This window comes from Rosa chinensis, chromosome 2, assembly GCF_002994745.2.
Source record: "Rosa chinensis cultivar Old Blush chromosome 2, RchiOBHm-V2, whole genome shotgun sequence".
Classification (NCBI taxonomy): Eukaryota; Viridiplantae; Streptophyta; class Magnoliopsida; order Rosales; family Rosaceae; genus Rosa; species Rosa chinensis.
The window spans coordinates 63,146,153-63,161,381 of NC_037089.1; the positions used below are offsets into that span (position 1 = coordinate 63,146,153).

General features: G+C 41.6%; 1 protein-coding gene across 1 annotated transcript; it reads left to right on the forward strand.

The window, feature by feature from the left end:
- The first annotated feature begins 6,656 nt into the window (after positions 1 to 6,656).
- On the forward strand, positions 6,657 to 7,355 carry LOC112184737. Its single transcript, XM_024322980.1, has one exon. It carries the CDS (start codon positions 6,657 to 6,659, stop codon positions 7,353 to 7,355), a length of 699 nt encoding a protein of 232 aa, XP_024178748.1.
- Positions 7,356 to 15,229: the final 7,874 nt, after the last annotated feature.

Below are 15,229 nucleotides of genomic sequence, written 5' to 3' on the forward strand. Positions count from 1 at the left end.
CTGTAGCAGAAATTCATGTGATATTAGTCTGTTGCAAGGTGATCTTGGAATGCAGGTGTTTATCTTTATTCATGACCATACTGTTCTTAGGTTCCTTAAAGCAGGCATTATTGACAGAATTCTTAATCAGTTGAATTTAAATAACTCAAGTGTTTAAACTCATAGTACACTCTCCAGTTCATCAATTTTATGTATATATGATGTGTGATAGTATTCAGACATGACTTAAGACAATGTGAAGTTCAAGGGGAGATTGTAAGCTAATGATATAGCTTATGTTTAGAACTAGATATTGCACAAAGTTTTACTCATATGCAGATATACATGTGTATATATAATTAAGAAAATTGATCAGAGTTTAAAATTACATGTGTACAAGCTATTATTCAATTTTGGTTATGGATAAGTTTGTATTTAAATTCAAAATTTGTTGTAGTTGATGGTTTGATAAAACAGTTAAGCAAATGACAGTTTCTTTATGGATGAAACTGTCATGCAAAGCCTCTATATGAATGTCAGACTTGTCCTTTCTGAAACACGTGTTCTTTCTAAAAAATTAGTCCCATTACTAAGAGAAAATCAAGGTGGATTCAGGAGAAGACTGTCATGGACAATGCAAGTGCATCATGTAAGTTTCTGAATTAGTGTTCTTATGTTCTTGTTTTATGCAAATACAGGATTGATAGGATGTTTTGAATCCCGAGTTCAATTACACATTCTGGTAATCTGCAGTAGTTTATATACATGTTTTGATCTAGTATAGGTTCATATCATCTCTATTATGATTCAATATGTATTTTGCTTCTAACAGATCTTTCCATCTGCACCCCTCACCACTTGCCATACTCCCAACCCTACACGTTTTGCCTATCTTTTTTTTCTTTTTCTCTACCCAATGTTCTTTGACTTGTGGTAGCTTATCCTCTCCGTGTGTGGAGGTTTTCTGCTCTACCAACACGTGGTAGTTTATATTCTTCATCCTCTCCTTCCTTTTGGAAAGAAACCTGCTTCCTGTGTCCTTGCTCCCCTATTTCAAAACATGTCTTCGCATAATCACCTTGCTTCTTGGTTGGAAAACACCTCTCTTGATGAGATTGAGAATGGGGTCTCTCTGCTTGGTGTAATAAGTGCATATGTGGTACCAAACATTGGAGGAATAAAGGGTTCACTCCGAACCTCCTGGAGTAATCTTGGTGCAATCAAAGTGGCACACATCCACCACAACATCTTCTCCATAAAGGCATCACCTGAGGATGCAACAACCCTGCTTGATGGTGGTCCATGGTGTTGGAACTTGTGGGACAGTCCCACATGGAAGAAAATTTTGAGGGTTACGGCCTATATAAGACCACATCATTCCAAACAAGTAAATGGATGACAAAGCCTAGAAGTGGGCTTTTCGTATTGGGTTTCCCATAGGAATAGCATATATTTAAAAGTCAAAGATGGTCCTTGGGGCTCTTGACTAAATCTGATTTTAGTTTTTTGAATTTTTATTCAATTTTTCAGATAAAATCGAACAGTTGCAGTCGGATGAAATCAAACAACGATGAAACTGTCGACGCAACTGCTCGCTTTGGCTTCTATATATGGACGAACCAAGGTCGTCATTCATCATCGAAAATCCTCTTCTTCTTCTTCCTCCTAAATTGTTTCAGAGAGAAGCATAAAGTAAAATTCGTCAGGGTCAAGTTCTTGTGCAAGAACTTGTACCATATAGTTGTATCCTCTAGATAGACATCCGAAACTACAACACAAGTGGGGGCGAATTTCTGTCTTAGGTCACTGTACTGTAGGCCTCTATCTGATCAAGTTAGTATATTTCAATTTCGGATTAATGCTATTTGGTTTCATTGATCATCTGCTGTTATATATTCTGTTTATATTCCATATCCATATTCGTATACATACTGTTCTTGTACATATATACTGATTAGTTCTAACACATGGCATGTTGACAACATGAGATTTAATGTGGTCAAATGGTTGCCAACACTCACTATGTTCTTTTCCACAAGGTCTCGTATTGGGTTCAGATATCCAGGCTCACAAGGGAGAAAATGAATACAAAGAATACTTTGTTGATCGGCTCGGAGATTGGAATTGTTTTGGAAGTGGAAGACCCAAGCGTTGTTGATGCTACTCTTAGGGGTTACCTGAGAGTAAAAGTCCTCTTGGATTCCAGAAACCCACTCCCAACTGGTTTTTGGCTTCCTCGATCTCAATGAATACACTTCTACAAGAGTCGATTATGCCTATGAGGGGCTATGTGATTTTTGCTACAAATGTGGGAAACTTGGCCACCATTTAAATGTTTGTAAAATGTCCAAATCCTTAATCCGGATGAAGGTGAACTAGAGAATATCTGGTATGGTCCATGGATGAAGAGGAAGTTCGTCTTGGTGAAACAACTTTCTTGGCTTGACCGGCCGGAGTGAGTTAATCGGAGGAAGCCCAAGACCAAGAAGGTCACAGGTACTTCCCCAGATTCCCCATACTCATCTGTGGCTGGTCCTCCTAATTTTCAAATTCAATTTACCCCCCCCCCTCATGATACACAATTATCCAAAGCACAAGCTGCTCTCGACCCCACTGATGACCCATGCCTCATCTCTGAAGGTTTTTCCTAGCCGCCCTAACTGGTTAAAACTTGCTGTCACCACAACCAAGACTCATGTCGAGTGGACTAGAAGAGTCAGCCCTCTATCAATGAGTATCAAACCATGGCCCAATGGGCCACAACCCACAGTGGCTGATAACCTTCCTGAGGCTAGAAGATTTGAAATCAGCCCAAGCCACATTAGGCCTATATTACTGGGAAATGGTAAAGGAAAAAGCCCAGCCCACCCTTATTCTCCTACCTCCCTTGACGAGATTCAGATTTCAGCAATTAAACCTCCTCACCCGACTCAATCAACCACCTACCCAACTTTCAAGTCATCACCCCCAATTCCTCTATCAGCCAAAAGACCTTACTCTCAAACCTATTCCACCACAAACCTAAGACATTCCAAAACCCGATCTCTTTCAACACTCAACTCCAATTCTACTTCAGAGGACAACTGGGACCCAACTATCCCGGTCCTTACCCCTTCCAAAGCTGGATCTTCAAGAGGTAGAGGCTGCCCACATGGTAGAGGCAGAGGAGCTCGTGCGAGTCGCTCAGAGGTTTCACCTTCGGTAACCAGAAGTGGTAGATTTGTTTCGGAAAAAAAAAAGAAAAAAAGCGAGGTTTGATCCTTTCCCAAGCACAGAACTTAACCTGGGTGAATTTCAAGAAATCAGAGTCGAATGTTTGGATGACTCGTCAGAAATTGGTAATGAAACTCCCGGATAGGTTAATGATCTGGAGGATCCCTCCCCCCTCCAGGGCGGTGGTGGCTGGCCTACAGCCACAAGGAGTCAATGAGTCAATTTCTCTCCTGGAACTGTCAAGGGTTAGGACGTGCCCTGACAGTCCAGAAACTTGGGGAGCTGATTCACTCCCATTCTCCTTTCGTGGTGTTTCTTTGTGAAACCAAACAGTCCAGCTTCAGAGTTAACAAACTACGTAAGCAGCTCAAATATTTCAAGGGCTTCACTGTCAATCCATCTCGCACCTCTACAGGTGGCTTGGCCTTGTGGTGGAGACCAGATGTGGAGGTAATAGTTTTGTTTAAAGATAAGAATCTTATTAATACTCTAATTAACTTTCTAAGTCTAAATTCATATCAGAGTTACTTGCTTTTACGGGCCACCCTATCAGGAAGACAAGGCACCCTTTTGATCATCTCTGTCTTTTATCTCGGTCCCTCCTGATACTCCTTGGTTATGCTTAGGGGACTTTAATGAAATTGTTAGCAATGCTGAAAAAGAGGGTGGCCCTGACTTTGGAATAGAACTAGATTCTTGAAAGAGTTTGTGGATCGCAATGCCCTGTTTGATCTGAATTTTTCTGGCCCGGTGTTTACATAGGAAAATAGGAGGGATAACACAGATGTTCTCATCTGCAAGAGAATTGACAGGGCAATTGGCAATGCTAAGTGGTTATGCACATAGCCGGACTCAATGGTTATCCATGAACCAAGAGTGGGCTCTAATCACTGCCCTCTGGTAGTTTATTTGCACCCACGTGTAAAGAAAAGCCCCAAGATTTTTCGTTTTGAAGCTTCTTGGGCAGATGATCCGGAGTGTGAAGAAATCGTCAACACATGTTGGAAGAATGGACCTCCTCTGACCCCTTCAAACTTTAGGACTCTAACCTAAAGGCCTGCAAAAGGAACCTGTCCAAGTGGAGCAAAAAGAAATTTCCAAACAATAAGGCGGTTATTGATTCCTTGAATTGGGATATCGGCTGCTTTCAAGAGGGTGCTGTGTCAACAGATTCAAAAGCAAGGGAGAAAGAGTTGCTCACTGAACTTGAGGCAGCCTGGAAACTTGAGGAGTGTTGTTGGAAGCAAAGGTCGAGAATTAACTGGCTCATGGAAGGGGATAGAAACACAAAATTTTTCCACCTTACTACACTTCACAGACGGTAGAGAAACAGAGTTAATAGTCTGTGTGTTGGTGATGATGTCTGGATTAATGGAGATTATCAGATCATGGAAGCTTTTACCACTTTCTTTAGGGACTTATACACCTCCTTTGGTCTCAGAGCTTGGGGGAATGTTCTTGATAATGTGGAGAGTCAGATCACCAGTGAGAAAAATTCTAACCTCACCCAGCCTTTCTCCATTGAGGAAATCCGTCAGGCTACAAAGCAACTTGGTAATTTCAAAGCCCCGGGTCCTGATGGATTTCCAGGTCCTTTCTATTGCAATTACTGGGGTACTGTGTGTGATACTGTTAATCGTTAATCAGGCTACCTCTTGCTTCTTTGATGGTAGCTACGATGGTAACTCTACTCTTGACCTCTTAAATTGCACAAATATTACTCTGATCCCAAAAGTCCGTCACCCCGAGTTTGTTGGCCAATTTCGGCCAATTAGCCTTTGCAACAACTCAATGAAAATCCTTTCGAAGTTGCTGGCCAATCGACTGAAACCTATCCTCCCTCTGATCATCTCTGAACATCAAAATGCCTTTGTTCCCGGTAGCCAAATCCAAGATAACCTCATTCTTGCTCATGAGGCATACCACTATTTAAAGCTCAAGAGCTCAAAAACCGACCACGAGCTTGCTTTGAAACTGGAGAATAAAGCCTACGACCGCATTGAATGGGACTTCTTAGAAGCTGTGCTTCAAAATTTTGGTTTTGACCAAAGATGGGTGAGGTTAGTTATGATAGTGGTTACCTCTATCTCCTTTTGTCTTATGCTGAATGGAAAGCAAGGCAAAACCTTTAATCCCACTAGAGGCCTAAGGTAGGGGGACCCTCTGTCCCTTTATCTTTTTCTTCTAATTGGAGAGGTTCTATCGAGAAATGTCTCTGCTGCCATTTCTACAAGCCATCTACAAGGTCTGAAGCTTAGTAAAAATTGCTCGGGCCTCTCCCATTTATTCTTTGCAGATGATTCTTTGTTTTTCTTGAAAGTAACAAGTTCAAACTGTTGTATTCTAGGATGACAGCTACTGTTCTTCTTCCGGTCAAACAGTCAACTTCGGCAAGTCATCCTTTTTTTTCTCGGCTAACACCCCTGGGGAGTCCAAAGCTGAAATTGCAGCTGTCCTACAAATCCCAATCTCAGATGAACCTGGCATTTATCTTGGTCTACCAACTTGCTGGGGTAATTAAAAGAAAAAAACCTTGGCCTATATCCGAGAAAGAATTTCACAGAAAATAGATGGATGGAAGGCTAATGTCCTCTCACAAGCAGGAAGGGAAATCTTGATTAAGGCTGTGGCAATGGCTGTCCCAGCCTACCTTATGTTCGTCTTTCTTCTCCCTATTACTCTCTGCTAGGCGATCAACTCAGACATTGCCAATTTCTGGTGGGGGACAAATGATTCCAAAGGTAAAATTCATTGGAAAGCATGGAATAGCCTCTGTAGCAGCAAATTGGAGGGGGGGGGTCTTGGTTTTAAAGATCTCCATGTCTATAACATAGCCTTCTTGGCAAAATAGTGCTGCAGATTGGTCAAGCATCCAAATTCCCTGTGGTGTAGAGTTTTGAAAGCTTGATACTTTGATAACCCATCCTTTTTGAAAGCAAAGAGAGGTTCCAGAGCCTCGTGGATTTGGAATAGCTTACTGGCCAGTAGAGATACAATCACTGCTAATGCTTTTTGGCAAGTTGGAAATAGTAGAAGGATTGATGTTTGGAAACATAGATGGGTTCCTAATGGCAATGGTGGTCTAATCAAGCCAATTCTCACCTCCAATAGATTTACTCCCCTCCTTGTTTCAGAAATCGTTGATGATAATAGAAGCTAGAACATTGAGCACTTGGAACCATTTTTGGAGACATATGATATAAGAGCTATAAAGGCTATTCTAATTAGGAATAGCAATGATGAGCATTCTTTGATCTGGCCCCATACAAAAAATGGCTCTTACTCAATACAAAGTGGATACCACAGGTTGTCTTCTTCTGTTAATTTTGAGACAAATTGCAAGCCCTCTTCTTCTTCTCAGGTGAATAAAAGAATTTGGAAGCTCATTTGGAACTCTAATTGCATCCCGAAAATCTCCAACTTCCTTTGGAGAGCGGTTTCACAAGCCCTTCCCACAAATTGGAATGTCTTCAGAAGGAAGATCATCCCTGCTTCTCTGTACTCTATTTGTGGGGAGTTCCCTAAGACGACCGAACACTTCTTGCTTCTTTGTCCCTGGACCAGTGCAGTTTTGGTTCGGCAGCTCAATTGGATACACTCTTGATAAACAGAGGATTACTACCCTTGAGGCCTGGGTTCTTGAAATTGATCAGAAGTCAACCCTTTTATCAAATGATCTTGGTCTCTTGCTCCAGAATGTTTATTTCCACTTATGGGAAATCTGGAAACACAGAAGTGATGTAGTGATGCGCCATCAGACCTCGAATCCCATGTTGACAATTAGAAAGATTCAAAATAGCTTTGGTGAGTGGTCTGTAGCTTTGACTTCAAGGGAAAATCCCGGTCAGAGCCTCTATACTTCTGCTTCCCTTCAATTCTGGCAGCCCCCTCCGCCACCCTTTGTCAAAATTAATGTGGATGGTGCTTGGGATGAGGTGAATGGTAATAATGGAATGGGAATCATTATCAGGAATCATAGTGGTCACTCACTTGCTGGAGCGAGTTTACATGGAAATCACAATTCTGCAGTAGAAGTGGAAGCTGATGCAATTGTAAGAGGTCTCCAGCTGGCTGCGTTCATGAAGTGTAGAAAAATCATTCTTGAAAGTGATTGTAAAGAAGTTATCTGTGCTATGGACAACTCGGATATCACCCCAAATTAAAGAATTGTCCCAATCCTTAACAGGGTGACACATTTGAAGACTCTTTTTGACGGGATCAAGTGGTTCTGGATCCCCCGCGAAGCTAATCGTGTTGCAGATGCAGCGGCAAAGCTGAGGTTGTGCTTCCAAGACTGGGCCAATAGGCCTCCAACCTCCCTTCTATCTGTGTTAAGGAATGATGGTCTCCCAGGCCCCCCCCCCAGTAGCTCTAATTGATTTAGGGGTCATCATGGGCCGGCCCTACCCTAAATTTTAGGGCTTAGGGTCAGGCCGGGCCGAGCTTAGTCAAAGTCAAACAAAATTTAGGCCCGGGGCATAAATATGCTAACCCTTACCCGCCCGAAAAACCCTATTTGCTAGGGCCGACCTTCCGAATAGGGCCGAAAAGGACCTTATTTTGTATAACAAAAAAAAATACATTGTATTTTTTCCTCAAAATGTGGCTCAATGATTATACAGGTAATACAAGACTCATTGTTTTTTATTGATCGTATTTAATACATATATATATATATATATATAGACACACACACACACAAATATATATATATATATTATATATATAGAAATTAAATTCTAACATTTATTAATTTAGTTAAGGTGGTTATATTCAATTAACTCTCTCTAAATCTATCAATATTAATTGTTGTGTAACAAGGAAAATAATAGTTAAAAAAAAAAAAGCCTATGTAATAGAAAATAATAAAAATAATATATAAATTTTAGGGTTGGGCTGGGTAGGGCTTTTAGGGCTGGGCCGTAGGGTAGAGCTGGGCTTCATTTGCATGACCCTTACCCTACCCTATTTGAGAAAGGGTAGGGCCGGCCCGCCCTAATGTAAGGGTTGGGTCGGGCTTCGGCCCTACGGGAAGGGCGGGTTTAGAGTCGAAGGGCTAAATGATGAGGCCTAAATTGAGTCATGTCTTGTCTCTGTTTTGTAATGTGTCTTTCTGGGTTTTTTTTCTTTGCTTCATCTGTAGCTTCTTTGCTTCGTTTCTAGTTTCTTTCTCACCCCAGTGGCTTAATGAATCACTTCATTATTGACCAAAAGAATATATATATTGAAGCTCAAAATACGACAACATAGATCCCTAATCCACTTTATCTCATATGAATGCTGCTGTATTATGAAAGATAAATTAGATGGATACAAACAAAAATTGTAATTCAATCATTTGTTTGATTAATCGTTACCTTCAAACTACCAGAGATGAAAGGGTGATCCACTGTCGAAAAAACCAGGCCGACTTGCTTAATTGCCTTTGCAAGGCTCTTGTGGTCTAATTCCAAAACTAATTAGAAACAATAATTACGGACCAAGATGAAAAAATTTCAAAGCTTTTGGACTTGATCGAAGCTGGGTTGCCGACATTTTTGCAGGCCTTGAATATGAACGATGTCGACGATTTTTTCGATCCAATACCTCAACAACTTTCTCTGTTCTCAGTCTTCTCCGGCCATAAACCGGAAACACCAATGTTTCCCAAGGCGGTGTGGTAAAATTTCTTTTTTACCAGATTTTACCATGTTTTGGTCTTATGATTGCTGACCTGTGTCTTGACTAACCCCTTAGAATTAAATGGTGCCTAACTTTTTAACACTCACGTGACAGGCACGCTGCAAGTGCCAGGACACTGGCGGTGCATTGAATAGACTCCCGATAACAAAAATATTGAAGGTGTGAAGATAAAGAATATCAATGTGGATCACAATGAATTATCGTAGCGGTGGCAATCATATAAAATCTTTGGTATGAAATATCATTTTGTGCGACAATATTCGAGAACTTTGGCTTACTTTTCTTCTTTGCCAATTAGATTTGGTAGTTGATATTGTAGAGAATTTAAACTATAGGTAGGGTTGTAAATATTTAGGTGGATTTATCTTAACTCCGACATTATGTATAGTCAAAGTTAATAATCTCATATTCTTAAAAGTCGTGTTGTAAAATAGAAAAAATTTGAGAGAGTTTGAGAGAAGAGAGAAATGACGCAGAGAATAGAGAGTGTGAAGAATGAAGTAATTCTATTCATCTCACAATGAGGTTTATATAGGATTACCTTAGGTTTACAAAAGGTAACTATTTAACGATTAATTACATCAATTACTCATCTGATTACAATAAATCAATCACTAATTATATTCTGTTAATCACCAATCAATCTTAATTGGCATATATCACGCAACACTAATTGCTATTACATGAATAGCCACATTAATATTGACAACACTCCCCCTTGGATATTCCATGTCAATAGTGTTGCCCCTGTTATGCGCTTCTAAGTTGTCTCATCAAAAACCTTACCAAGTAATAAAAACCATGTGAGGAAAAAAAAAACAACATTGGTCAAAGAAGAAAAAGAGCACAACGCACTTGTGTAGCAGTATCACAACTTCAGAGACAGGTGAAAACTTCTTATCAACACCATAGGTAGGCAGTATGTCTACGAGAGGGATGCAATGGAGTTGCTACACAAAAACCTTGCCCGGTCAACCCAGTGGGAGAAACCAGTGGTTGAAGGGAAAAGATGAGCAAACTGCATATATGTCAAATCAAAGCATCTTCAGGATGCAGTAAGTGGGGGTGACCATGCCAAAGATGTGCCTCGTCAAAACCTTGCCAGGTAGCAAAACCCAGTGGGACAAAATAACCCTGGACGAAGGACAAAAAGAGTACACGATGGTCAAGTGTGTATGCTTCAAGATACTCCCCCTGAAAATTACATATTAGGTAATTCAGATAATTTACGTAGACCAATACCTTGTACATGCTTCTGGAATGTAGACTTTGGTAGTGACTTAGTGAAGAGGTATGCACGATTGTCTTCTGATCGAATCTGCTTGACTTCAATCTTCTGATGCTCCTATTGTTGTTGATTGAAGAAAAACTTCGGTGCAATATGTTTAGTGCTGTCTCCTTTGATGAAACTCATATTTATTTGCTCTATGTAAGCAGCATTATCGTCGTAGATAATGGTTGGTTCATCTGTGGTGGAATGCAGTCCACATGTTCTTCGAACATGCTTTGTAATGGCTCTTAGCCATGTACATTCACATACTGTTTCTTGAAGAGCTAGTCTCTCATCATGATTCGAAAAGGTAGCAACAAGTTTATTTTGTAGACCTCCAAGAAATTGCAGTATTCCTAATGGTAAAGACATAACCAGTTTGGGAACGTGCCTTGTGCGGGTCTGATTGATAGTCTATATCAGCATATCCAACAAGGCGAGCATCATTCCGAGGATCAAGGGGGTTTGATCCATTCCTTGATGCGTAGGGATAGAATAAGCTCATATCCGTCATACCTCTAAGGTAGCGGAAAATGTCTTTTATGTCATTCCAGTGGCGGCGTGTTGGTGCAGAGCTATATCTAGCTAATACGTTCACATTGAATGAGATGTCCTATCTACAGCATTGAGCCAAGTACAATAATACGCCTATTGCACTAAGATATGGGATTTCTGGCACCAATATCTCTTCATTATCATCTACAGGATGATACGGTTCTCTCTAGACTTCTGATGACCATGAGTGTGCTTGATTTTATCCTCATTAAAGCGTCTTAACATCTTCTTGATGTAATTTGGTTGATGGACCAAAATTTCATCTGCACTGTGCTTGGGCTCCAGAACGAGACAATGATTTGTTCTCCCAAGGTCTTTCATCTCAAATTCTGACTTCAGGTGCTTTGCGGTTTCCTTGATTTCTTCAGGAATATCAATCAAATTCATGTCTTTGACATAGACCGTACAATTGCAAACCCGGAACTTGTTTCCTTAATAAACACGCATGGGCATAGTTTATTATTCACATATCCCATCCCGATCAAATATTCACTTAGACGGTTATACCACCTCCGTCTAGATTGTTTCAATCCATAAAATGAACGCCTCAAAACCAATGGAGAGCGTGTTCCGTGGTCTAGAACTATTTGCATCGGATATATTAAGTCCTTTAGGAACTTTTATGTATATCTCTGTATCATGATCCCCATAGAGATAAGCTGTGACCATATTCATAAGCTGAGTTTTTCGGAAACTACCAAACTGATAAGGTAGCGGAACATTATGACGTCCATTACGGGAGAATACGACTCTTCATAATCAATCACAGGGCGTTGAGAAAATCTTTGCGCCATTAGATGAGCCTTGTGTATCACATTCTCATTTTCCTCATTACGCTTCCTTACAAATACCCATTTAAATTCTACGGGTTTAATATGGGGAGGTGTATAGGAACAACAGGCTCAAACACCTTTCTCTTTGTCAAGGAATCTAATTTGACCTGGATTGCTTGTTTCCTTTTTGGCCAGTCGTCTTTTTGTTGATATTGATCAACAAAGCAGGGTTCAAGGTCATCGCTTATTATAATTTTGGTGGCCACCGCAAATACTAATATATCATTGATGATAATCTCAATCCGATTCCAAATCCTACTAAATTTACCGAGATTTCTCTATTCTCGGGAGTGGGTTCAAATGTTGGAGAGTCCCCCAACATGTTCTCTTCTAGGACGTACCCATAATCCGGATTTATCTCATGAGATGAATCGGTTTGAGATTGCGATGTCAAGAGGATTCGTTTGTGCCAAGTTTACCCTCTTCTGGGGATAAGAATCCTTCGAACGTAATGGTTTACCTTGCTTCTGGGCAGGGACATATGACTGGTTAGCTGCCATGGTCGTACCTTGTCCATCTGGGATGACACATCCTACAAGGACGTCTATCCTTGCAGGCATATTTGCAGTAGGTATATATGATCTCGTCACTTTAGCTAGAACAGAGAAAGTGTCTGGCATATTGTATTCTATACTCTATAGATCTAGAATTGTCTGCACTTCACTGTTTTTGTGCGGTTTGGGGATCAAGATGAGACATTGTGGGACATTCCATGTTAATTCACGTCGTTCATCGGGAACGGTCATGTTCTTATCTCCCCCTAATGGCGGGAAGACTGTCTCATCAAAGTGACAATCCGTAAATCTAGCGGTAAAGAGATTGCCTGTCAAGGGCTCTAAAGAGTACATAATGGATGTGATTCATAATCAACATACATGCTCATCCTTTGTTGAGGACTCAATTTTGTACGTTGTGACGGCACAATTGGCACTTGGACTGCATACCCAAATGCGCGTAAATGCGAAACATTAGGTTCGTACCCAGTCACCAGCTATAACGCGGAGTAAGGTTGGTAGCAGTGGGCCTCAACGGGACCAACATAGCTGCATGCAAGATTGCATAGCCCCATGCAGAAATTAGAAGCTTGGTGCACATTACCAAGATTTTATTTGTGAGACCATCTTGGGTGTTAACATAGGGAACTAAATGTTCAGCATCAATCCCAAAGGATATGCAATAATCATCGAAAGACTTCGATGTAAACTCTCTGGCATTATCAAGTCTTATGGACTTTATGGGATAATCCGAGTGGTGAGCCCTCAATTTCATGATATGGGCGAGAGTTTAGCAAAAGCAGCATTTTCTTTTGGACAGTAGTGTAACATGTGATCACTTTGTCGATACATCAACGAAAACCATTAATATTTAACTGGTCCACATGGTGGTTGGATATGTCCACAAATTTCCTTGCATTCTGTGCAGAAAAGTGGTGGTGTATGGACTAGTCTTTGCATATGATGGTCTCGTATTGAATATTCTTAACTAGTATGGCATAGTATGTCATTATATATAAGACCTTTATTCAGAAGGGGATGCACCAACGATGAGTTGAGGATACGGTGCATCATACTTTGACCTGGGTGTCCCAAACAGTCATGCCATAATAAGTAGTTGCTTGAATTAGTTAGCTTCTAGCTAACAGATTTCAATTTCTCCATTGTACGCTTCTGGCCACACAATTGGAGGTTATGCAAAGATATTACACTTATTTTTCTCAGTGGTTTCAACGTGATAACCGTTGGTTCGAATATCCTTAATACTTAATAACATTATTCTGGAACGTGGAGATTATAAGGCCTCATTAATGGTAGGTTCAGTACCATTGGATAACATACAGTGGATTTTGCCACAACCCTCTATCAGGTTGGATTGTCCTGATACAGTTGTCACAGAGGTATGAATAGACATAAGTTCAAAAAATATCTCCGATCTGGGAGTATGGTGTGCGTAATAACACTTTTAACTAGACAACAAACTTCCCCATAGAATATGCCTATTCATTTATTTAATTCAATGGATCACATGCATAAATAAGTTTATTGAATTAAATATATTTGAACAGAACCATATTTCCATAATCCAAAATAAATGAAAACATAAATCACCAAAATCCGAAGATGTTTCATTCATTAAGATGAAATAGATATGGCACATGTAGATACCTCTACTAGCAAGGTTAGTTTGCTACCTCACCAAGCATAAACAACACCCTCATGGGATCCAACCGTTACTTGCATCTTGTAGCCCTATGTTCAAGCTACGCTACGGTATTCGGAAGTCGCAAATCCGTCGCCGGGAAGCCACCTTTCCGGCCTTGCCAACATGCCATCACAAATAGGCTTTCTAGACTAGAAATAGTTGTTGCTTGTCCCACATCGAAAACCATGTAAAGGAAAGGGCTTCCTTCACCTATAAAAGGAATGCCTCCTCCCACTTAAACACGATCCAATCCCATTACATCTCTTGTAATCCCCTTGGGCCGCAAGGCTCAACACACTAGTGTAACATTCAAGTGGACGTAGTTTCCCGCTAAGGCGGGTGACGAACCACTATACATCTCATGTCACTCTCTCTCTCTCTCTCTCTCTCTCTCTCTCTCTCTCTCTCTCTAAAGCTAACTAGAGATCCCACGGATCACTAACGTTTACATTGGCGCTAGAAGGACTCAACCTTCCTTACCTTGTATTCTCAATCAAGCCTTACATCTGCCGCTATCCATCCTTGGCGGCAACCAAAAAAAAAAAATTTCAAACATAAATTTGTTCCCAGTGCTTGCAAGGTTTCAACGCTCGTTCAACATCAGATTGGGGCTGGTCAACACTGGTCAACGCTGACCTACACAAAAAAAAAAAAAAAAAATTTGCAGGTGCCAAATTGCTCTGGACACCCAGAGATCTTCTCTGGACACCATTCCATCTTCAATCATCACCTCCGCTCCGCTGAGCTTCTGCGCTTGCTCCTCTGCTGGCACCATCTCCGCTCGAACAACGACAACCCAGTCCTCCAGGAGCCACCGCTCAGCTCTCCTCCGCTAGCTGAGCTCCGCTTGTCCACAACTTCCGCTGACTAAAGCTACACCTCCACTAGGCAAAGGCTCCGCCAACCTGCTAGCCACCCTCCGCTGCCCAAAGTTCCACCTTCGCTAGCAAGCTCCAACGCTACACACCACCAATAGCCGTCAACGGCAACGAGCTCCGCTGACCATCCTCAATTCACCGCCAAATTTCTGCCAGCGGTACCGCCACTCAGCGGCACTTGTTCCGCTCGTATCCGTCAGCGGAAGAGCCAGACTTCAGTCAGCTCCTGATCTTCAGTCGGCGTCAGCGGAAGAGCTCCAGTCAGCGGCACTTTTCCGCTCATCTCCGTCAGCGGAGACACTAAGTTCCAGTCAGCGGCAAAGCAGGCTTCTGAGATTCAAACCTCCGCTGAGTAGGTAAGCAACTGCCGCTAGCAGCTCCGCTTTCCATGCACCGCTGGCCAAGTGCTCCACTCTGCCTAGCCGCACCGCTGAGCTTCACTGCTGAAAAGTCTTCACCAAGCACAGGATGTCCGCTGCGTCTCCTCTGCGCACCAAGTCTCCGTCGAGCATCAATTCCCCGCTGAGCGTCAACTGCTGAATACCAAGTCAGCTACACAAACCTCCACTACTGCTCGACGTCCTCCTCTGGACAGCTTCTCCGCCGGCCTTCTTCCTCGG